This window comes from Euleptes europaea, chromosome 1 (assembly GCF_029931775.1).
Source record: "Euleptes europaea isolate rEulEur1 chromosome 1, rEulEur1.hap1, whole genome shotgun sequence".
Classification (NCBI taxonomy): domain Eukaryota; kingdom Metazoa; phylum Chordata; class Lepidosauria; order Squamata; family Sphaerodactylidae; genus Euleptes; species Euleptes europaea.
The window spans coordinates 113407884-113431826 of NC_079312.1; the positions used below are offsets into that span (position 1 = coordinate 113407884).

Consider the following 23943-nt stretch of genomic DNA (forward strand, 5'->3'; position numbering starts at 1 on the left):
CTGTGGGGCATAAACTGCGGGAGCCGCCGCCACTCAGGCCGAAACACGGCGCAAGAGACGAGAACTACAACACCCAGAAGCCTCCCAGGCGGAGGCTCTGCGCGTGCGTGGCGTGAGACCGGCGTGTAACCCCTCGAGTCCACGAGCGCTCCTTTCATTCCGTTTGGGAATTGGATTGGGGCGGGGTGGAGAAGAGAGGTGGGCTCGGCCACCTTTTCGCCCTGCTCGGCGCGCGCCCTGGGGGCATGCGTCCGGCTTCCGCCCTCCCCTCCAGCCTCTACAATTAGAGGCTGGGGGGTTGCTTTGATCTTGTGTCCTGTGCTGGAGGGCTTTTTCCACCAGGAGCCGGAGAATCCCTGATGTAAGACAAAGGCTGGAGGTCACCGTTTGGGAGTCGTCGGCAAAGGTAACCGCCGTGGGAGTTGGTTTCGTGGAGCATAAAAAAAATGTGCCGTTGCCGCGTCTGAAAAAGTTTTGTGCAACTTTTTTGTAAGCGTCTCCTCCCTAGGGCTGCCGGCGCAAATCGGCCGTGGGGAAGGTCGCTTTAAATGTGCGGTGTCCGGATTCACTTGTATTAGAGTTCAGATCTGTAGCCAGGGAGATCTTGCCCGCTGGATATCTCTTCTCCGCCTCCCCCCCCCCCAAAAAAAAAAGCCTTCTGTTGAAAAGTGAAGGGAGGGAGTTTGTAAAAATCGGAGAGAAGCGGGGAATAATTGTTGCTTGAATGGTTGGCGGGGCGGGGGTAATACTGCAGGTAACATGATAAAACGTTTAATTTGTTCGCGGTTCCTTGGGTGCCTTTTTACAGATTTTGGGAATGGCGTTGTAGTGATGCTTTGTACTACTGAAAGAACTTTGCAGGTGTCTGGGAGTTCAGTGCCCCGATTTTGACCACTCCAAGAAGCCTTATGCTGTCGATAGGATCTGTTTCTTTATATCGCCTTTAAAAAAAAAACATTTTGGGGGGCGAATCAAATGTAAAACATAGTGAGGCAAGTCGGGTTTTGTGAAGTTGTGGGTCTTTAAAAAAAACAGATTAAGCACCTCTTCTTCATTTGTTTCCTGCCCCAGGTGTTGCCTTTCCCCCAGGAACGATTATTTGGATGGGAAGCATCAAGATGGAGGAGCCATGGTGGAAAGGAGACCTTGCAGCAGAGATTCATCACACTCTGAGGCTGAAGGTTTGATTAAATTAGCTGTCTTTCCTCTCTCTTGCCTGCATTGCAATGATCAGCATTTCTTGTAATGGTGGTGAGCTGCAAATTTCTTCTTCTCTGCAAGAAAGCCATATAAAATTTACAGTGGGCATGGTATTAAACAGTCCATCATTCAGATGGTCTTTTCTTTAATATAGACTGGATTTAAAAAATAGAAAAACCAAAAATAAATAACAGTGTGTTAATACAGTTGCTTGTGGTGCCCTAAGAAAATCAGCAGGCACAGAATGAATGCCCCTGTCAATGGGCATTTACTTCGCAAGTACATAAAAGCATAAGAAAGGCCGTGCTGGATCAGATCAAGGCCCATCGTCCAGCAGTCTGTTCGCACAGTGGCCAACCGGGTGCCTCTAGGAAGCCCCCAAACAAGACGACTGCAGCAGCAGAATCCTGCCTGTGTTCCACAGCACCTAAGATAATAGGCATGCTCCTCTGATCCTGGAGAGAATAGGTACGCATCATGACTAGCATCCATTTTTACTAATAGCCATGAATAGCCCTCTCCTCCATGAACATGTCCACTTTCCTCTTAAGGCCTTCAAAGTTATCAGCCCCACCACATCCTGGGGCAGGGAGTTCCACAATTTAACTGTGCATTGTGTGAAGAAATACTTTTATCTGTTTTGAATCTGTCACCTTCCAGCTTCAGCAGATGGCCCCATGTTCTAGTATTATGAGAGAGGGAGAAAAGTGAATGTATGTTCAGGTTTGGGCTGTATTCTTTTGGCAACATTCCTTGAAAAGACATGCAAGGGGGAGGGCAGTGTGAAAGCAGTTCTTTCACATTGGCTGTGCTGGGTCTACTTACTTGCTGAAAAGGGAATGCAGTGAGAGATCCCCAGGTGTGGTCTGAAGTTGCCTGATGGCTGCAAACTTGCTTAAATTCAGTAAGGCTGGAAGGTCTGTTCAGAGTCTGGATTGGAAACCTGCCTTGGGTTCCGTGCAAGCTAGAACTCAAATGGATAAAGGCTTGGCTTTGCGGAGTGGGGAATGAATTGAGGCAATACTGCTGTCGTTCTTTGCCTTGCCCTCTCCCCTTCCATCTTTCCTTCTCGGTGATGTGTGGGTTTTTCTGCCAAACAAGGTACATTTACTTGGAGATGTAGTACCAGTGGGGGGTGGGGATAGCATCAAAGTTGGGGAGGGGCTGTGGCTCAGTGGTAGAGCATCTGCTTGACATGCAGAAGGTCCCAGGTTGAATCTCCAGTTAAAGGGACCAGGCAAGTAGGTGTTGTGAAAGACCTCTACGGTACCTGAGACCCTAGAGCAGTGATGGCGAACCTTTTAGAGACCGAATGCCCAAACTGCAACCCAAAACCCACTTATTTATCACCGAGTGCCAATGCGGCAATTTAACCTGAATACCACCCCCAGAGGGGGCCCAGAGGGAGAGGCTAGGGTTGCCAAGTTCCTCTTTGCCATGAGTGGGAGGTTTTTGGGGTGGCGCCTGAGGAGGGCGGGGTTTGGGGAAGGACTTCAGTGCCATAGAGTCCAATTGCCAAAGTGGCAATTTTTTCCAGGGGAACTGATCTCTATTGGTTGGAGATCACTTGTAATAGCAGGAGATCTCCAGCTAGTACCTGGAGATTGGCAACCTGTTCCTTAGTGTTTTCTCTCTACATATCAAGACAAATGGAAAGGTGTTTGGAGGATGGCTTGTGGGCCCTTCAAAGGTGGAACAGGACTGCATGCCCCTCCACCCGCACAGACCCAGAGGGCGCCGGAGAAGCCGCTGGAGGAAAAGAAGGAAGGAAGGAAGGAAGGGAAGAGAGGGAGAAAGGGAAGGGAGGGAGAGAAAGAAAGAAAGAAAAAGAGAAAGGGAGAAAGAAATGGAGCGAGGAAGAGAAAGAAAAGTAGGGAAAGAAAAGGACGGAGGGAGAGAGAGAAAGAAAGAGGCCATTTATGCATGGGAGGTTTTGCCTTGGATTTGCCACTCTCCAGATGCACATTTTCCCCATCCGGATTCTCAAAACTCTGCATGGGGACTTACTGATGAGTTTTGAGAATTTGGATGGGGAAAATGTGCATCTACAGAGCAGCAAATCCAAGGCAAAACCTCCCATGCTTGAGTGGCCAGAGACAGAAAAGCCTTCCTGCTTTCTCTCTCTCTCTCTCTCATACACACACACACACACACACACGGCCCCCGCCTCCTCCCTCAGCAGAGAAGTGGGGGGCGCGTACGCAGAACAGCCCGCAGCGCAAGGGGGGCAGGCGGGAGACCCTTCCCTTCCCGCGAAGGCTCGGTGTCCTGCCCCGCTCCTACACACCCATGGAGGGCTGGGGCAGGTCCTGGGTGAGGGAGAAGGAGCTGGGAGAGGAAGGGTGAAGGGGCAGGAGAGGCAGAGCAGCCCAAGGAAGGCCAACAATGTGGTGGTGTGGCTCAGGCCCACCAGCCAGCTGGGCGGCAAGCAGGAAGGCATGCAAGGGGGGAAAGGGGGGAATGGACAAGGGCCCAGAAGCCTTCCCCAATCAGGCACCAGCTGTGAAGGGGGACAAGAAGGGGAAAAGAAAAAAAATCCTGCCCCGCTGACAGCTGCCCCCACCCAGCCGGGCCGGCCGCCAGGGAGGGAGGGGAGGGAGGCACCCCAGAGCCTCCGCCTGACTTGCCGCCCTGTGGCTCACCAGCCCTGCTGCTGCGCCCTTTGCCTATGGACGGGGCTGGGTTCCGCCGCCTCCCACGTGCCTGGGGTGAGCAGGAGCAGGAGGAGGATCCCCCGCCCGGCTGGGCCTCACCGCCACCCACCCATTTCAGAGTGGAGCTCCGGCGGAAAAGAGGCCCGTCTGGCGCGGAGGGAGGGAAGGAGGGAGGGAGCCCAGCCTAGCTCAGCGCCCCTCTCTGCCTGCCTGGCTTGCCCAGGTCCCTAAGCCCCCCGCCCGGAGGGGATCTCCCATTCGGCCGGCCGGCCGGCCCCGAGGGGGGGATGCAGCGGTGGGGCGCGGCGGCGGCAGGCTTGTGAGAGGCGAGCAGGGTGGGGCAGAGGGCGCCTCCTTCGCACCCACCGGCCAGCCACGCCCCTCCACCCGCTCAGGCCCAGAGGGCGCCGGAGAAGCTGCCGGCCATGCCGAGTGCGGGCGCTTGCCTTCTGTTCCCTGTTCTCCCACCCTCCTGGCTGGCCACGCACGCTCCAGCGGCGGCTTCTGTGGGAGAGTCCGGGGGCCACCGCCAATGATGTCAGAGGTTCCCCACCCCTGGACTACAGCCTCCCCCATCCGGGGCGGGGCAGAGCTGAAAAGGCCAGCGGCTTGGAGGAACCGTGCGTGCCGGCAGAGAGGGCTACGCGTGCCGGAAGTGGCACGCGTGCTATAGGTTCGCCAACACAGCCCTAGAGGGCCGCTGCCGGTCTGAGTAGGCAGCACTGACTTTGATGGACCAAGGGTCTGATTCAGTATAAGGGCAGCTTCATGTGTTTGTGTGTTCAAAGTTCACAGAGCCCTCTCGTCACTGAAATGGCAGCTGTCGTCGCATATGTGCTGTTGCTATAATGTGAACTTGGGATGGGATTGAGGATCCATGCCGCAGCTAGACATAGCAATGGACTGGCTGCTCTGGGACGTCATTAGTAGCCCAGTTCTCTGCTTGATCTAAAAGGGCTGCCACTGTGTTCTGGCCTGCCCAAGCCGTTTGGTACCCTGCCTCCGTTTGGTACCCTGCCTCCAGCGTGACAAGCCACCCTCCTGTCTTCCACTTCTACTTCTGTGAGCCCTCTGTGCTGAGGCAAGACTAGCATCTGTTTGTCTTTTCAGTGGGAGGTGCTTGCTGCCTCATCCTGTTCGGGGTGCCGTACCCTATCTTCTGGCTCACGAAGAATTCATAGAATGGAGGGGGGGCAGTTATATATAGTATGTGTGTCTGGGAATATTTTGTCTTGGTTTTGGGTTCATAGGAGCCCCGTGGCGCAGAGTGGTACGCTGCAGTACTGCAGTCTAAGCTCTGCTCACGACCTGAGTTCGATCCCAATGGGAGTCAGTTTCAGGTAGCCGGCTCAAGGTTGACTCAGCCTTCCATCCTTCCGAGGTCGGTAAAATGAGTACCCAGCTTGCTGGGGGTAAAGGGAAGATGACTGGGGAAGGCACTGGCAAACCACCCCGTAAATACACAGTCTGCCTCGTAAACGTCAGGATGTGACGTCACCCCATGGGTCAGTAATGACCCGGTGCTTGCTCAGGGGACCACCTTAACCTTTTGGGGGGGTCATACTCTTCATTTTGCATATATTTACATGAGCATGGGTGCTGGTTGTCCTCGAAATCCGTGCGCTGCTGTTAAGGTAAAGGTAAAGTGCTGCTGTTAGTTGTGTGTTTTAACACTCTTGTTTTTGGAAGCCAGCCTTGCACAGGTGAATCGCCAGCCCCTCCTGTGGAAAGGATGCTGATCAGCCTCGCCATTCCCATGTCCTTCCGGCACCATTCCTTGTTGGTCCTCACTTAGGCTTTAAGGGCTGTGCTCATCTCCTTAGGATTTTGTAGTAGCTGGGGGTGGGGGGAGTGGAAGCCTAGTGACCTCTTGCAGTGACACAAGGCCACTTAGCCTAGGATACTAAACACTGTGGGGCTGTAGAAAAGAGCAAGAGTCCAGTAGCACCTTAAAGACTAATAAATTTTCTGGCAGGGTATGAGCTTTTCTGAGCCACAGCTCACTTCTTCAGATACAGCTAGAATGTGAATTAGACACATAATGGCAATGTAAATGCCAAAAGCAAGTACATGACATTAGCAGGTGTGTTTGGATTCGATGTGATATGCAGAGAGATAGTATGCATGGAGAAATCAGCATTGGTAATGAGACAGGAATCCCAGATCTCTATTAAGTCCCGGAGAATGCGTAGTCTTGAGCTTCATCATTAGTTGTAATTCAGCTGTGGGGCTGGTTTCTGTATAAAGATGCCATTATCTTTTTAAACATGCCATTCATTCTAGCTTGAGCTACTCCTGACAGGAGATAAGATTAGCACCAGAATCATCTCTGGGCTGATTCACATGTTAAGGAAAAGGCTAGTTCCCATTGTTGTACTGAGTGTCTCCATTAACCTCTGCAGTGTGGGGAAGGAAGGCGCATCACAGAGTTGGTCTAAAAGCACACAATCATCCCCTGGACTTGATTAAGGGCACAAGTTTGTAAAGTGTGTGCCTGCCTTTTGCGCGCTCCCGCATTTGCTGTGTACAGAAGGGGACTTGCCTTCTACATAATGTGTGAAGCAGCCCCCTTCCACGATGTTGTGTGCAAGTCACAAGGGTGGAGGTCACAGCTGCCCATCGCTGCGGTTTGTATTCTCAAGCAGAGTTCTGAGTGAACAGGGCCGCCAGCAGTCCTGTCTCAACCTGACGTTCCATCCGCAAGTTGTTCCATGTAAACCAGGAACCTGGATGCTGGGTGCGTTGCAGGAACTTTGGAAAGTATGGCAAGTTCTGATCTGTTAGCTGAGAGCCAGCTTGTGCAGTGGTTAAGAGCCATGGTTTGGAGTGGTGGACTCTGATCTGGAGAACCAGGTTTGATTCCCCGGTCCTCCACATGAGCAGAGGACTCTAATCTGGTGAACCAAGTTGGTTTCCCCACTCCTACACACGAAGCCAGCTGGGTGACCTTGGGCTAGTCACAGTGCTCTCAGAGCTCTCTCAGCCCCACCTACCTCACAGGGTGTCTGTTGTGGGCAGGGGAAGGGAAGGTGATTGTGAGCCGGTTTGAGTCTCCCTTAAGTGGTAGAGAAAGTCGGCATATAAAAACCAACTCCTTCTTGTCTGGCTAACTCGAGCTGGCCCCTTCAAAGTCATAACATGTGGGGCGGGGATCACATTTTGGCAGTGTGTCGCATTTTCTTTCTCGATCAAGCCGTTCAGTGATATTTTTGTCATGTTTTTTATTTTTTAAGTTAGAAAACTACTTGGGTTTAAAATAAAAGTTGGCTTGTGTTTCTCTCTTTAAAAAAAAATCCTTCTCCACAGATGTGCCCGAGAATAGCATATGGCCACAAGCCATATATTACCCGCCCCTTTTATGTCTTCCTTTGACTTGTGTTTTTCCATTGTTCATTGTGTTAACGGTGACAATGAGAATATGCTTAGCCTCCGCAGAGTGAAATTTGCAAAGGGAGAAGTAAGCTGGCGTTGCTCTGCATCAATTGAGATGGGGGGGCATAATATGATAGCTGTTCTGTCGTCATGGAGATGTATATGATTGAGATGAAAGCACCTAATGGAAAAAGTTTATCTGGGTTATGGTGCTGGAAAAGAGTGAATTTATGACCGATCGGATTTCAACAGTCTCTATCCTCCCCCCCCCCCACCCCCTTTACTGGGTCTAAAAGCAAGGGGAGGCATTCTCAGTTGAGGAAACTGCAGAAGGAAGCATTTGTCTCCCCTTTCCTGAACACAGCAGCCCTAATCCATCTCTCGCCACCCCACCACCCCCATTCCTAGTTTGGTTACTTTGTTTTTTTAACGCCATAAAATAAGGTTTAGAGGATCCAGGCACAGAGCTGCAGTGTTGCATATAGTTAGATCTTGAGTGTTGTCAAGATGAGGGTGGTTTTTGTTTTGTTTTTTTGCTTCAGTGGTTAAATGTTTTACAAGTTCAGTTCAGTTTTATTAAAACAGTCCATGACCAGTAAAATATCTGTCACATGTACAGAATAAAAGTTATTAAATCCCAAAAAGGAGATCAAAATGGACCAGCACAAATAGTGTACAATACATTATATACTATCTTAAGCATGATTAACCGAATACAATCCAAATATAATGCTAAGCACCGAGGTGGAATTAAAACTAAATGGATTTTACAAGTAAATCTTGCTATGATCTGATGCACCTGTTGTTCCAACCGGTGGGTTGGCTCCAGAGATCTGGCAGCGAAGGGCTGGTGGATGCAATCCTTTCCCTTGTGCAGTTTCAGTATTTTTCCATGTTGGGTGAATACCTCAGACATTGGTCAGCCAGTCACAGATATCCTGTGGTGTTGTGCGGATGGTCTGAATTGGTTTCCTTTTGCATGCACGGTACAGATAATATGCTGAAAAACGCCGCACATGAACTGACCCTAAAGTTTGGGTGAAACAGATGCTTAACGTTCCATTGTCTCATTGGGCATGTTTCACACTGGACAAGAACTTGAAACAGCTTTCCAAATGACGGCTATGTTTTGTCTAGCGAGACGTTCTTTCTCCCTTGCCCCTTCGTCGTTTCTGGCCGCGTCCAGCTTCTTTGAGGGAGGCACTTTGTTTCTTATCCTTTGTTCATGTCCCATAAGGCAAGTAGCAGCTGGGTTGAGTTTCAGAACACTTGAATTAGGTAGGGATTGTTAACGTTTGCATTGTAACTTAATTCCTCTCCCCTCTCCCCCCACCACCACCCAAGTAGTCTGGTGGTCGTTCCAGGCCAGGTGGAACGGCGAGGGGAGATATCTGCAAGCAGCATTTGTGCAAGCTTTTCCTGTGAGCAAATATCATTTCTCCCCCATGCAGTCAGCAGGACGTGGAGCTCATTTGCACCGGATTGTAAATCTGCTCTTGTGCCTTCTACCTTTTTTGTATCCAATAAACCGATTACCAATTCGTATAATATCACGTGTGGGGGAGGGTCTCTTCTTTTTTTCGTGAATCTTGCCATATCCGTTACTTCTCAAGCTTTTTTTTCCCCATCAGGCACACATTTCACAGCTTTGAAATGGATTGTGGACAGAGCCTTATTTGACAGGAGGCGTTTCCAACATTATTCTTGCTTGGCATTAGGTGTATACTATTAGAATATGATGGGGCAATAGCTACTTAATGCATTTGCTACGCTTTGCACTCAGAGTAAAACTTTGGAGGGGAATTAAATTCCTGGAATGTATCTATTTTCTAATTGTTGAACATTTGAATGTTCATGTATTCTTGGCTACAAATCCAAATTCTAAGCAAATGTTGTTTAGGCAGACTTCCTCTGTGGAATTAGTTCCCTAAGGCACGTATTCCAGTGTAAGCTTTCATTGGTCAGAGCACTCTTCTTCAGGTACACCCAGCCTGATGAAGGATTCTGGTGAACTCAGATGAGCAAGGATGTTAAAGACAGGACGTTTGGGAGGACACTGATTCACAGGGTCGCCATGAGTCAGAAGCGACATGACGGCCCTCAACACTAATCACATCTTTATTTCGATACAAGATCAGCTCTGAATAAAAAATTAAAAGTGAGGTTAAAATAATCACTTAACACACACACAACAGACATTTGTAAATGGTGTTTTGTCCTTTTGGTTGGTCCTAATAAAAAGTTAACGCATTGGGGTTTTTCCTTGGTTTTGGATCTCCATAAAATCTTTCAAATCCATTTTTTCCCTAATACATCTGTGGCAAAAGTTGTGAGGTACTCTATCTCTGTCTGGATTGCTGGACTTTTAAACACTTCCATGTAGAGGCTGCTGAGGTCAAGCAGAAGAGTGGTGCCTCTGAAGGCAAGACTGGGCGGTGCCATGTAATTGACATGTTACTTGAGTCCAGTGCCTAGATAGATGTGTATTTACCTGAGGAAATGGGTCCTCCTGACCATCACATAAATATTTGCACTGGAGCCCTTATTTTAAGGCTCTTATCTTGCAGTGGTGTAGAAGGTGCTTCCTTCATAAACTGGCTTTCCTTGTATTCAGGGACTCTGTCATAGTGAGCCTACGAAGGTGCTATGTGTAGACTTAATGATTAGACAGCAATGTCATTTTAAGCGCTCTGATTAAATACCATTCAAAATAATTATCGTAGCTCATCAAAAAGTATTGCAATTGTTTTAAATGGACTTTATCGAAACACTTTACCATGTCCCTTTATCTTTCTTCTGGAATCTCCAGGTTTCTTTCAGTAACAAACTTCTGGGTCCTAAATCAGCAGGTGGATTAAAATTTAGTATCTTTTTTACAAATGTGTGTGTTAAAAATTATTGCATATGATTCTGAACATTATTGTCTATGGATAAAAATGAGGCTGTGTTTCAATTTTAATTCTGCTGTAATTGCCAAGCCTCACAAAGGCCATGTTTAATTTGATTATTGAAAGAACAAAATGGAAGATAGGTTCTTAACTCTGGCCCTTAAAGCTTGGTATTGGTGCGTTTCATTTCATTCTGGTTACAGAAAATGTTGAATTCTCTCTCTGTACCCACCACCCCACCACAAGTAAGTCCTTAAGGAATTTATTTTGCCTGCCTGCGTGGTTTCTTTTTTTTATGGCTTTATGTTTGTAATAACTTTACATGAACCAGCTGTCGTGCAAAGTCTATTTTTGCATATTTTATTTTTAGATACATTCTGCTTTTCTCTTAATCTCCAAACTCAAGGTAGCTAATGGTATAAAATAACTAAAAGTTTTATCCTAAGCATATGATGGGCAGTTGGTGCATAACCCTGTCAACATCTCTTCTAAAACTATTCTGATGTTGACTATTAATCTATGCCATGATAATAACTGATGCTGGCTATTAATCTATGCCATGATAATATTGTCTTCATGCAGAATGCACTAGTTTTTGGTGGACTGGATCTCTTTAGTATTTGTGGCCCCATCACTAAGTGGGTGACCCTCCTGAGGCTGTGAATGACCAAAGCAAAGTGAATTGCCTTTCAAAGGATGTTGTATGTTTATTCTGAAAGAGAGCGGCTAAGTTTTTATTGCTTTAGTTGCTAAGCGTTCATCGAAACAGGTGGCAGATGCTGAACTGGGCGTTCTGACTACTAAATGGATATTCATTTTAATACCCCTCCTTTCCCCCCCACCTTCTTTGTGTTGCCATAGGAGCTGAAACTCCCTGTGTACAAGGCCCATTCTTCACAAATGGGGATGCGGCGCTACTTGGCTGACCTCTTGACTATCCTCAGCAGCCGCTGCCAACTCTGTCCCACGGCTCGGCACCTCGCCATCTACTTGCTGGACCTTTTTATGGACCGCTATGACGTTGCCGTCAAACAGCTGTGCGTTATCTCGATCGCTTGCCTCCTCCTTGCAAGTACGTGAATGTTGATGCATCAGCACGATTGGTCTTTTCCTGGCAAATAATAATAGCTCTGGCCTATGGAGTGTGCTGAGAAAACAGATGGAAGCTCTGTATATGATGTGCATTAAACAAAAAAAAAGAAGAAGAAGTAGCTTTGGGTAAAAATGCCGAGAACCTGTCCGTGAGAATTCCTTATTGCGTTGTGTTCCAGAGAAATGACATACCCAGAAATGCACCTACAAATATAATTTACATAGATGAGCCAACCACATGAAATAACATTCACAAAATCAGGATGTATGTATGCCAAAATATAATATATCCAATACATATAACAGTCATACAATAAACACATACACTAATATCAACTATGATCCTAAATAACAACTATGATCCTAAATAACTATCTGCTGTACAATGAAAATCTTAAAGTTACAAAACAATTCCTCATAAAGTCAGCTCAGTGCAGCTATAGTGACTTGAATTGAATTGTTCTGTAACTTTAGGGTGAATTCAAGTCACTACAGCTGCACTGAGCTGACTTTATGTGGAATTGTTCTGTAACTTTAAGATTTTCATTGTATAAGTAAAAGGTAAAGGTCCCCTGTGGAAGCACCGGGTCATTCCTGATTCATGGGGTGACGTCACATCCCGACGTTTCCTAGGCAGACTTTGTTTACAGGGTGGTTTGCCAGTGCCTTCCCCAGTCATCTTCCCTTTACCCCCAGCAAGCTGGGTACTCATTTGACCGACCTCAGAAGGATGGAAGGCTGAGTCATCCTTGAGCTGGCTACCTGAAACCAACTTCCGTCGGGATCGAACTCCGGTCATGAGCAGAGCTTGGACTGCAGTACTACAGCTTACCACTCTGCGCCACGGGGTTCCTTGTATAGCAGATAGTTATTTAGGCTCATAGTTGATGTTAGTGTATGTGTTTATTGTATGATTGTTGTATGTATTGGTTGGATATTTTATATTGTGGCATACATGCATCATGATTTTGTGAATGTTATTTCATGAGGTTGGCTCATTCAAGTGAATTATATTTGTGATTGCAGTACGTTGTACATACAGGTGGTGTGGTAGTTTATTACACAGAAATGTACCTAGACAGCAGTTTAAGGTTATAAGCGGCGCCCTTGCAATGTTCACTAGCTAGCACCACAGGAGGTGCTTCTCCCTTAATTTCACCTCACATGCCATTGTAACTGTTAAAGGCCTACTGGCATGTTGGTAGGACCAGTTAATGGACTGTTTGGTGTTAGGAAGGGTGAACCCCTAAGACTGCCAACAGTCTGAAAAGTACATCCTGCATTGCCCTGAAACATGTAAAGCGCACCTTAGGGCTCCGGCAGTGTGATGATATGGGATGAAAGGCAGCAGGGTATAGCCCGATCTTGGAAGCTAAGCAGGGTCAGTGCTTGGAAGGGAGGCCACCAGGAAAGACTCTGCAGAGGAAGGCAATGGTCTTCTCTTTTGCCGTGAAAGCTTCTTCTGGGGTTACCGTAAGTGGTGACTCAACAGGACTTCACATACAACGTGACGACGTGCGTCTTTGAATCCGGTAGCTGCATGAATACTAGGAGGTTGTGGCTTTTTCTGTGCATTGGTCTAAATGAGCCACCGATAGCTGTGTCCATAGGATTGCCTTACCAGACTAATACGGGGGTTGGACTAGATGACCCTGGTGGTCCCTTACCAACTCTGATTCTACAACAGTTGAGGGAGTGGAAAAAAAAGGTGCCTTCCAAGCACTTCTGTCCCAACACGTGCAACTTCACACGAGGGAGAAAATTCTAGTGGGTAACATCACATGAGAGCCACAGAGTTTTTCGAGGTAAGGTTAACATTTTAACAATAGTTTAGAAAACAATCCAAGTTTGAATTAACTTGGCCAATCTAGTCCTCAAGTAGGATCTACTGCAGGGATGTTGAACTCAATTGTTACGAGGGCTGGATATGACATATGCCTTGCCAGGTCAGATTGAGAGTGGGGGGGTGGCTGGCTTGCGGGCCAGATAAGAGCTCTCAAGGGGCCGGGTCCAGCCTTCGGGCCTTATGTTTGACACCCATGGTCAGAGCTCTGCTGTATCAGACCAGGGTCCCATTTAGTCTGGTATCGTATTTTTCACAGTGGCCAACCAGATGCACAAGCAGGGCACGAAGAAACCTTCCAGCATCACTGTCCTTCCCCCTCTCCCCCAGCAACTGGCAGTCTGAGAGGGACGGCCTCTGAGCTTGGAAGGTCCCATTTAGCCATTGTAGGGAATAGCTGTTGACAGACAAAGTCTCCTCCATGAACTTGACGAGTGCTTGTTTGAAGCCATCTCAGCTGGTGGCCATCAGCACATCTTGTGTCTCCTGTATGGTATCTAACCTCTACTGAGCTTCCTGGGCAATTGTGCTTTTCCTGCCCCCAACCTTCAAGGACATAGACGCTGTCTGGTTGTTAAGGCTCAGCATTATTTCCCCCTGGGGAGCTGCCATGGCAGTAAAAAGATGCTTATGGAGACTCATTGGGCAAGTCCTTGATGAGGGCAGCCGTAATGGTTTCTGGCGCAGCTCAATTCCATGGAGCAATCTAGACAGGGGAGAAGGGAGCACCCCTCGTAAAACAACAAAAGCAACAGAAGCTGTTCGACGTGGCGTGTCTCGTAGCTTTCCTCCATTATTGGCCCTTTGTTTTCTGTCCTCACAAAAAGGATGTTGTACATGTTAATTTAAATCCAGCAAGGCTGAAAAAGTGTCGATAGTAAATGGAAAAAAGCTGGTAGAGGCAAAGAATGGCAGGTATCACAGTCGAATCTGGAAGAAGTGTGGATAGGGGGAGGTGTTTTCCAAAATAAATTCCAAAAGAGGACTATATAAATAACCTATGTACTAAATCTAATGTTAAAGTATACTTGATCATGTAATTCACAGAAAAATGCAGATACAGATAAAATCTAATCAGCAGTGTGTGTGTGTGTGTGTGTGTGTGTGTGTGTGTGTGAAGTGCCGTCAAGTCGCAGCCGACTTATGGCGACCCCTTTTGGGGGTTTTCATGGCAAGAGACTAACAGAGGTGGTTTGCCAGTGCCTTCCTCTGCACAGCAACCCTGATATTCCTTGGTGGTCTCCCATCCAAATACTAACTAGGGCTGACCCTGCTTAGCTTCTGAGATCAGACGAGATCAGGCTAGCCTGGGCCATCCAGGTCAGGGCAATCAGCAATATAGAGTGGGGGAGGAATCAAACTAGATATGCAAAATTGTGCACTTTGCAAGGTAACCCAGAGAGAAAGAGCTGGATGTCAACTATAATCAAATAAATAGGATTGCTTTTTCTTCCGCTTTAAAAGGTACAACTTGGCTTTGGGAGTTTTACTTCTATAGTCAAATCTCAGCTGAAATACCATGGAAATTGAACAGTGACATCTGCAAGTCGTTGAAGCTCGAGTGTAGTCAGGTCCCTGTTTTGGCTGAAGCCAGGAACAAACAACCGTAAAAAGACACTGGATTGGTTTAGACGGGCAGCCCATTCCTGAGGGGAGGGCAGACAGACGGTGGAGGCGGCATGGCTGCACCGCCTCCAGAGTAGCTTGCTGCCAGGGCAGCAAGCCGAAAAAGAAAAGAAAAAGGATTTTTGGAGAAAACCCCCGTGGAACTCTCCAAAATAGCTTCTTTCCAGTCCAACAGGGGTTAGGAAGCTGCCAAAAGGCAGCTCCTCCCCAGGGAACATCCCTGGGACGCTGGCGCGAGCACTCAAACCAAACATACGCTGCCGGGAAGGCAGCGCGGGCGTAGGAGGCTCACATTGCCGCGTGGTGCCCCGTGGCTGGCGTCAGTCATCCGGCACCAGCATCCATGCCAGTTTGCAGGGCGCAAGTGGCATGGGCGCCAGCGTAGGGGTCACGCCGGTTCCTGTGCAGCTCCAGCCCCCCCTTAAGGATTGCACAGTTAATGCAAAACCGCAGCTTACGTTAACTGTGCCTAGTTCATGAAACCAGGATTCAGCCTACGGTCATCAGTGAAGCTTTGCTCGTCATGGCAAATTCTGGCTTGAGCACTTTCTCTGTTTGTTTCCCTCCCTGTGAAAGGCATGGCTGATAATTTTCTATGTAAGTACAATGTCACCAAACTGCTGGAAATGTCAGGATAAAGTTGGCTCTTTTCATCATGTTTGGTGGCTTTGTGATAAAGCTAAAAACTTTTGGGATATGTTATACAATGAGCTAAGGTTAATTCTACAACAAAATATCCCTAAAACTTCAGAGATGATGATGTTAAGCATTATACTGGACTATATTATAACACAACGGACCTTTTTACTCTATGCCACCACAGCTGCGAGAATGGTCTATGCAGCTAAATGGAAAATGACTGAAATACCGGACAAAACTGATTGGATTCATAAAATGTTTGAACTAGCAGAAATGGCAAAATTGACTGAGTTAGTAAATCAAAAAGATAATGATAAATTTGTTAAGGAGAGGAAGGCGTGGATTGTTTATTGCAAAAATGAACTTAATGTGCAAAATGTTAAAGGTTATAATTTAGACTAGGTTAATTTTCTTGTTTCTACTTTCCTTTCTTTTTTAATAACTGTAAAAGGTTTTATAAAAAAATTTTTTTTATAAAGAATTAGAAAATAATTGCTAAGAGGATTACGAAGATAAGTTAGAGATAGAAGAAGGAAGGGGGGAAGTCAAAGTAGGGGAAGATAATTGTTATATAGATGTTAGTTTTAATTGAGAATTAGAAAAGATTGAAAGGCAATGTTAATTGATTGTATCGAATGTATGAAAAAACAATAAAAAAATTAAAAAAATAATTTTCTATGTAAAAAGTATAAAGAAAAAGCAGAGATTATAGTTTCATTCCAAAGAATATTGTTTGCTCTCAACAGGTAAATTTGAAGAGAAGGAGGATAGAGTGCCCAAGCTGGAGCAGCTGAACAGCTTTGCCTACATGTGCCGCCTCAACCTGGTGCTTACGAAGAAAGACCTGCTGAAGATGGAGCTGCTGCTCTTGGAAAGCTTCAACTGGAACCTTTGCCTGCCGACCCCAGCGCACTACATTGACTACTACCTCTTGGCCTCTGTTAGCGAGACTGACCTGCACAATGGCTGGCCTATCACGTCTGTGACCAAAGTCAGGGCTTTCATGGCGAAATACGCTCACTATTTCCTGAAAGCCTCGCTGCAAGGTAATTTGGGGGAGGGGCTGTGGCTCAGTGGTAGAGCATCTGCTTGGCATGCAGAAGGTCCCAGGTTCAATCCCCAGCACCTCCAGTTAAAGGGACTAGGCAAGTAGGTGATGTTAAAGACCCTTGCCTGGGACCCTGGAGAGCCGCTGCCGGTCTGAGTAGACAATACAGACTTTGATGGACCAAAGGTCTGATTCATGTGTCCTTGGTCCGGTTCTGTGGAGAGGCTGTGTCATTCCAAGGCATAAGAACATAAGAAAAGCCATGCTGGATCAGACCAAGGCCCATCAAGTCCAGCAGTCTGCTCACACAGTAGCCAACCAGGTGCCTCTAGGAAGCCCATAAACAAGACAACTGCAGCAGCACCATCTTGCCTGTGTTCCACAGCACCCAATATATTATTCGGCATGCTCCTCTGATCATGGACTGGATCTGCCTTGGACTGTCGCAAATACTGGGGAACAGGGTAAATGTCTAGTGTAATGAATAAACCCCCCTGGAGGTTGTACCCATTAAATGCTGTCCGAAAGGCAGGCTGCAGTGCTGGTGGAAGAAAGAGGCAGAAGCTTCTGCTTCCAGAGGTCGTGGTTTGAAGCAAGGAGGGCCCTGCATCAAGGATGCTCCCATCCCCGGTTCAAAGCCTGTGTTTCTGCTACTGGCTTCCAGCAAACATGAACGCCTCTGATAAACGTGGATTTAAGACTGGGTGGCTGGAACCGTGCTTGCTGGCTGATGGTTTACATCTAATGGGTCAGATTGTCCAGCGCCTGAAATGTAGTCCCATTTAGGGCTTCTATAGACAGGGGCTGCTAAGTGAACACAGAAATCAGTGCTGAATGCCGCAACCTGAAAATCTGTCACGTTCTCACTTTCTCCTGTGGCGCTTTAGGCTGTGATGGCAGGTTTTGAAAGTGTTGGGGCAGCACCTGGTTATAGAAGCCAGAATGTAGGCTGAGTGTAATTGCCTGTGGCTGAGACCAGGGTTTTTCTCTCCCTGCAAGCTGAAAAAAGCAAGTGCATGCAAAGTTCAGCAGTCAGAGTTTCCAGGTCTCATGGTCTGAGGCTCCTGCTGTCTCTTCAAGTAGAAACGTTGAAATTTGCTGTCGTACGGACAGAATTGAGCAAGAGTCAAAAACCAAGACATGAAATCTTTCTTCCTCAAAACTTGATAATGCGTTGTGACTTTGTGTGTAATTATTTGGAAGTAAATTACACTGATTTCAATGGAATTTACTTGCTTAAAGCCAGCATGGTGTCGGGGTTAAGAGCGGTGGACTCTAATCTGGAGAACCGGGTTGGTTTCCCCACACCTCCACTTGAAGCCTGCTGGGTGACCTTGGGCTAGTTACAGTTCTTTCCGAACTCTCTCAGCCCCACCTACCTCACAAGGTGCCTGTTGTGGGGAGAGGAAGGGAAGGAGATTGTAAGCAGGTTTGAGACTCCTTAAAAGTAGAGAAAGTCAGCATATAAAAACAAACTTTTCTTCATAGTAATTGTACTTAGAATTGCATCCACAAACAGTTTATAACCTGGGATTTGATGGCAGTATGTATTAAATGCCTAGTTAAGAATACCCCTCCAAGCCTGAATTATTTCCCATAAAGTCTGCTTTCTATAGTGGTGCAGTAGACTTAACAGTATTGGCTGCAAACAACAACCCTAAGCTAATTTTCCATGGATCCGTTCTGATATCTTTGTTTACTGTTATAACGTTTGTGTACATTTGATGCATTAAAATATTTCTGCCCTGCTGTTCAGCACAGAATACTCTCATCGCTTCAGTTGGCAGTTAAGTCTACAGAGAGAAGTTGATCAAGGTTGGTTGCATGAGGTGCTGATCTTTCCTTTTGTGTCTTCCAGATCACGTTTTCCTCTCCTTCCGGCCTTCTCTGGTTGCTGCTGCTTGTGTGGGCGCCTCCCGCACCTGCCTTGAGTTATCTCCCTCTTGGACCACACAGCTCGAGCTGCTGACGTGTTATTCCTGGGAGCATCTCGCCACATGCATAGAAATGATGCTCATGTAAGTTTTTTGAACAAAAAAACAGGCCACCCGATATACACTGGTTGTACTTTTCATTATAATGAAAATGGGGCTACCTGCCAACGGCTGACTCTTGTTTTTTCCTCCTCTTCTCCCCACCCTGCCCTTACTGGAATAGGATATGAAATACCACTACCCCCAGTGTTTTTTTAAATTAGTTGTGGAGCCAGTGTGTGTACTATGAACCATAACAAATGTAGCAAATCAATACACAGACTGGCGTGCGTTCATTTGGCCCCTAAAACCCACGAGCATAAAGCACATGAAAGTGGATCTTTCCCTGCCTTCCCCCTTCTCCCCTAAGAGCCAGTGCAGGCACTGAGGGAACCTTGCTCCCCAAATATCACAAGGCTCTTAAGAGCTGCAATGAGGATGGGGGACCTGGTGAAAGAGCCTCACCTCTCTCCTTTTGCTGGAGGAGGTACCACGGCAGAGCAAGGTGTCCGTTTCACTGAGTGGGAGGTGAAGCAATTTCTTTTATTTCTTCCTCTAAACTGCAGCCTGCCATGCTTGATAGCTTTTTGGCAACAAGGGTGTTTTGACCTCCAGCATCGGCTTTTCCACAGTTAGAGGGCTGCTGGAGGATGGCAGGAAAAGATCTGTTGTGCTTGTGGTTCGTAGGATCCAACCCGTGGGAAAGGGAATTAATCCTGAGCAAAGTTCCACTAGGGGAGGGCAACTTCCCCACCTCCTTCCTCGCTGCAGTCTTCTCTGTCTTCTGTGCCCCCTTAAAAATGTGTCCCTGGGCATCAGCGCACCAGAAAGAACAACGCGGAGAGCAGACAGGGAGTCTAGAACAAGAGAGGAGAATCAGCCAAAAAAATCTCCCTGCCCTCCTCTGCAGATGGAAAAGCCATTCTGTCAGAGGAGCCTGTTCCTGCACTGATAGAGCAGCGCATGTGGATCTAAGCCAAAGTTGAGTTAAGTAAAGGTCCGTTAAGGACAATTTCTGTTATGAATGGAAGCAGGTTTCATGACGCGAATTCAAAAGAGAGAAACACAACTTGGAAAACGAAGGAGGAAAAACCAAACGACAAACATTGAATACATGTTTGAATACAAAGATCTGTTTATAACCTTTCCTTTCCTTTCTCCCTTAGAAGCTTCTTGATCCATTGAACTTGAGCAGCATAAATCTAATGTTTGAGGGATATAAGGACTGAAATAAATCTTGCCACTGACAGTGTAGCCTTGGGATCCCTGTCACTTAATAAAAATGGCATTATGTCAGAGACAGAGGCATTAGATTTATATGTTAAAAGGGGAGAGCTATAACGTGATCGAAGTTCCTCATAAAAACAGCATTCCAAGAGGGCATGAGCTAATGAATCGATAGAGCCAGAAGAGCAAGGACAGGTCCTGTCTGGGTATGGTATATTCAAAATCCTGCCCTGCATAACCATAGAGGGGTTAGCATTCAGTCTAGCATAAACAGATAACAGTACTATTAGTTAATAAAATACAAAATACAATATGATTAAGTTAATAAAATACTAATGTGGATACAGATGTTGGGTTTTATTGAAGCTTCTCTGCTCTGCCCTTTTCAAAGGCTGGGAAGCAGCACCAAGATGGAAGCCTGCAGTAAAGCACTTAGTAAAGATAGGTAGCCTGGCGTAAGAAAGGAGGAAGTACCACCCCTGAGCCTACTCTGTGTGGTTGTATTATAGCTGTTAGGCATAGAGCTTCAAGGAAAGTGGAATTAGAGCAGTTTTCCAGTGTTGAGCTTCTTCAAAAAATAGTTCTAAGATAGTGTGGGAAAGGAAGCTGGCAGCGTGGACCTGGATAGTGTGGGGAATAAGCAAGAGGATTCATGTAATATTAGCCTTTTTAGTATCAGGTTATGAGGGTCAGGGTTTTAAATGCCGTTTACACAGTGGTAGCCACCTGTGTTGTTAAGAACATAAGGCCCTGCTGGATCAGACCAAGGCCCATCAAGTCCAGCAGTCTGTTCACACAGTGGCCAACCAGGTGCCTCTAGGAAGCCCCCAAACAAGATGACTGCAGCAGCATCCTGCCTGTGTTCCACAGCACCTAAGATAATACGCATGCTCCTCTGATCCTGGAGAGAATAGGTATGCATCAACCAGAGTGGTCTCTACCTTCACCTTCTCCTGACAGACTGAACCCAAGTGGCCCTCTACATAAAGTTATTTCATATGAGACATCAGGGAAACAGCATTTAAAAAAAACACTAATTGATAATGAATAAATTATCAGGGATAAGGGAAATAAGGATGTTCAGTAAAGGGGTGTTACGACTATCTTTTTGCTTTATAACCATGCTGTTTGTTCTTGAGGAGCATATTGGGCTTCCATCACCCTCAGGACTCCTACAGTGTAAATGTGAGCTCTTCCCAGAATCCACAAATCTTCAGTCACTCTTCCCCAGAAACTGGTTCCAAAGACAGCCTCCGAAAGCATTTGGTCTGCTAGCCTGCTTTCCCACAAAAAAAAACAGACTCAGAGATGTCTAAAGTCTCCTGAGAAAGTATTTTCAGCCTCCCCCTTTGTAAGTGCAAGCCCTGTCTGAACTGATCTGGCAGTGTAACAGATTTTTTTCTCTCTCTCTCCCTCTCCCATCTGGCTTTTTCAGCCATCCATAAGCCCTGGTTGGCTGTTATCTGCTCTGCCCGCACAACAGACATACAGGGGATTGGTGACTGACAGAAAGGGGCAGGACCTTTGCCCATCCGTCACACAAGTAGCACTGGAAGTACAGCATATCCCCCCCGTTCCCTTTGTGGGCTTCTGTTTGTCATGTTTTAGCCTTAGCCATGTAGTATTAAGACCAAATACCTTGACTGATATGTTGCTTGGTTCCTCCCAATGGGACATTACAAATATTACCTTCATTGGTGGTTTCGTGTGTGTTGAATATTCTTTATTAGCCTGACTGGGTCTAAATCACAGCTTCACAGGAACCATAAACTGTGTACAGTTCTGGTCACCACACCTAAAAAAGGATATTACAGAGCTTGAGAAGGTGCAGAAAAGAGCAACCAAAATGATTAAGGGACTAGAGCAACTGTCCTATGGGGAGCGGTTAGGACGCTTAGGGCTGTTTAGCTTGGAAAGAAGGCGGCTAAGGGGAGAATTGATAGAGGTCTATAACATTATGCATGGTTTGGAGAGAGTGGACAGGGAGAAGTTTTTCTCCCTCTCCCATAATACTAGAACACAGGGTCATCTGCTAAAGCTGGAGAGCAAGAGATTCAAAACAGATAAAAAGAAATATTTTTTCACACAACGCATAGTTAAATTGTGGAACTCCCTGCCCCAGGATGTGGTGATGGCTGCCAGCTAGGGGGGCTTTAAGAGGGGAGTGGACATATTCATGGAGGAGAGGGGTATTCATGGTTATTAGTTAGAATGGATACTGGTCATGCTGCATACCTATTTTCTCTAGTATCAGAGGAGCATGCCTATTATTTTGGGTGCGGTGGAACACAGGCAGGATGGTGCTGCTGCACTCGTCTTGTTAGTGGCTTCCTAGAGGCACCTGGTTGGCCACTGTGTGAACAGACTGCTGGACTTGATGGGCCTTGGTCTGATCCAGCAGGGCCTTTCTTATGTTCTTATGAAACAGCCCGCATGTATTCATTTTGCTGTTTAAGTTCGTCATGAGAGTGACTCGTACTTTCAGTCTAAAGGAAAACATGTGGGGCAGATGGGGATCCACAGATTTGCATCTCTAGCAAATAACTGCTTTGGGTGGGGTATACAGAGAATGGTTCTAGACCAGGAGTGTAACATTCATTTGGTACGTGGCCCAGATATGACATAAATGTCACTTGGTGGGGGAAGTGGCCACCTCAGCTGGCTTGCGGGCCGGATAAGAGCTTTTAAGGGGCCGGATCCATCCCACGGGCCTTATGTTTGACACCCCTGTTCTAGACCATAAAATATAACATGAGTATTACATGGTTCATAACCATTAGTTTATGCTAAGATGATGGGCAAATATGTGTTTAGGGCAGAAGAGTAATTTGTTTTCACAAATATTCAAAAAGTTGCAGCAGTGGCAGGAAGAGCCATGCAATAGTTACCCTTCCTACAATCACAGCTGCAGTTTTTTGTCTTGGTTGAACTGGTGGTCCGTGTGAAGAGATCCGACAGTCCTGACCCCAACTCTGGTACCAGACTCTAATTTATGTCCTTCAGAAGAGACTGGAACTGACATTTAGTCGCAATAATCCTTTTCAGTAATGTTCATTGTAAATTCTGCGGATCTCAGATTGACTTTGGGAAACAGTGTGCTAAAATGGGGTAGAAGTGGCAAGAAAGCAGGAGCAATGGTAGATCTGCCTGCACACTCCAGTAAAAGGCAGGGAGGTTCAGTTAAAACTGATTTTAACTTCAGTTTACTATTATTTCAGAGCCTGTGGGATGTGATTGTTATGGCTAGGGTTGGAAAGACCCTAAGATCCATGTTCAGTCCTGGGGCTCTCTAGGTGATCTTGGAACCAGCCCTTTTTTTCACTCTGAGCTACCATATGCTTGTTTATAAGGATAATGGAAGGGAGAACCACGTAAACCATCTTGAACTCCTCAGAACAGTGGTTTCCTAACTGGGGGCTGTGGCCCCCAGGGTGCCACAGAGTTATGGCAAAGGGTCCACAAATCCATATGCACACTAAGCAGTGTCATTTTGATCTTTTTGTCATTTTCTCAGTCAACAGATACTAGTAGTACAACTGCTATCATGCAGGATGGTCCTCATACTAAAAAAAAAAAGGGTTAGGAACCACTGCCTTAGATCAAAGCTTCTTAAACTGTGGGTCGTGACATCATATGAGGTCGTGTAACTGAATGTGGGGGTCGCAAAAATTTGGCAGCAGCAAAAGGTTTCTTTATGATTTATTATCAGTAAATGTTTGATTTGTATACCTATTTTATATACCTATATACCCGGGGTCACGTAAAAATTTCTCGGGCGAAAATGGGTCGCAAGTGGGAAAAGTTTAAGAAGCCCTGCCTTAGATGATAGCAGGGGTAGCAAGAGATTTTACTTTCTTGTTCTGGAACCTGGCCTTAGTTGGGGGGTCTTTGCCGCTTTTTGTCCAAACAGAACTCACGACAAGGACATCAAAGAAGCCAGTAAGGATCAAATGACAGTCCTGCAGCAGCAGCAGCAAATTGCGGAACGCCTCGCCCTGCAGACCCCCACTCAAGTCCTCTTTCAGCAGTCAAGGTATCACCCTGTGGCACAGCACTCAGCGTTCCTCTCGCATTTCCACTCTCCGATACAGGATCTGTGCTCTGCTTACCGGGACTCTTTGCAAGCTCCGCAACCCAGTGGCCTTGCTTCGGGGAGCAGCAACGATTCACTGCACTCCTACTCCGCCCTGCCGGCCAGCTTCCCGCCCGTTATGCAAACTGTGTCTATTCATGGGCCCATTAAGGTGCAGGTCGCCATTTCGACCGAGCCGAGGCACTGCCTCTCTCTGACATACGGCAGCAGTTATTTCAGTAGGCATCACTCGTACACGGCAGGTTGTTTTGACAGCTGAAAAGGTGGCAAGAGGAATTAGTAATGCGT

The 23943-nt window shown here is 46.8% G+C and overlaps 1 protein-coding gene across 1 annotated transcript; it reads left to right on the forward strand.

The window, feature by feature from the left end:
* Nucleotides 1-1075: 1075 nt before the first annotated feature.
* Nucleotides 1076-23914, forward strand: CCNJL (cyclin J like). Its single transcript, XM_056863674.1, has 5 exons — nucleotides 1076-1181; nucleotides 10976-11186; nucleotides 16061-16360; nucleotides 18221-18380; nucleotides 23473-23914. Exons 1-5 carry the CDS (start codon nucleotides 1104-1106, stop codon nucleotides 23912-23914), a joined length of 1191 nt encoding a protein of 396 aa, XP_056719652.1. The 5' UTR covers nucleotides 1076-1103.
* Nucleotides 23915-23943: the final 29 nt, after the last annotated feature.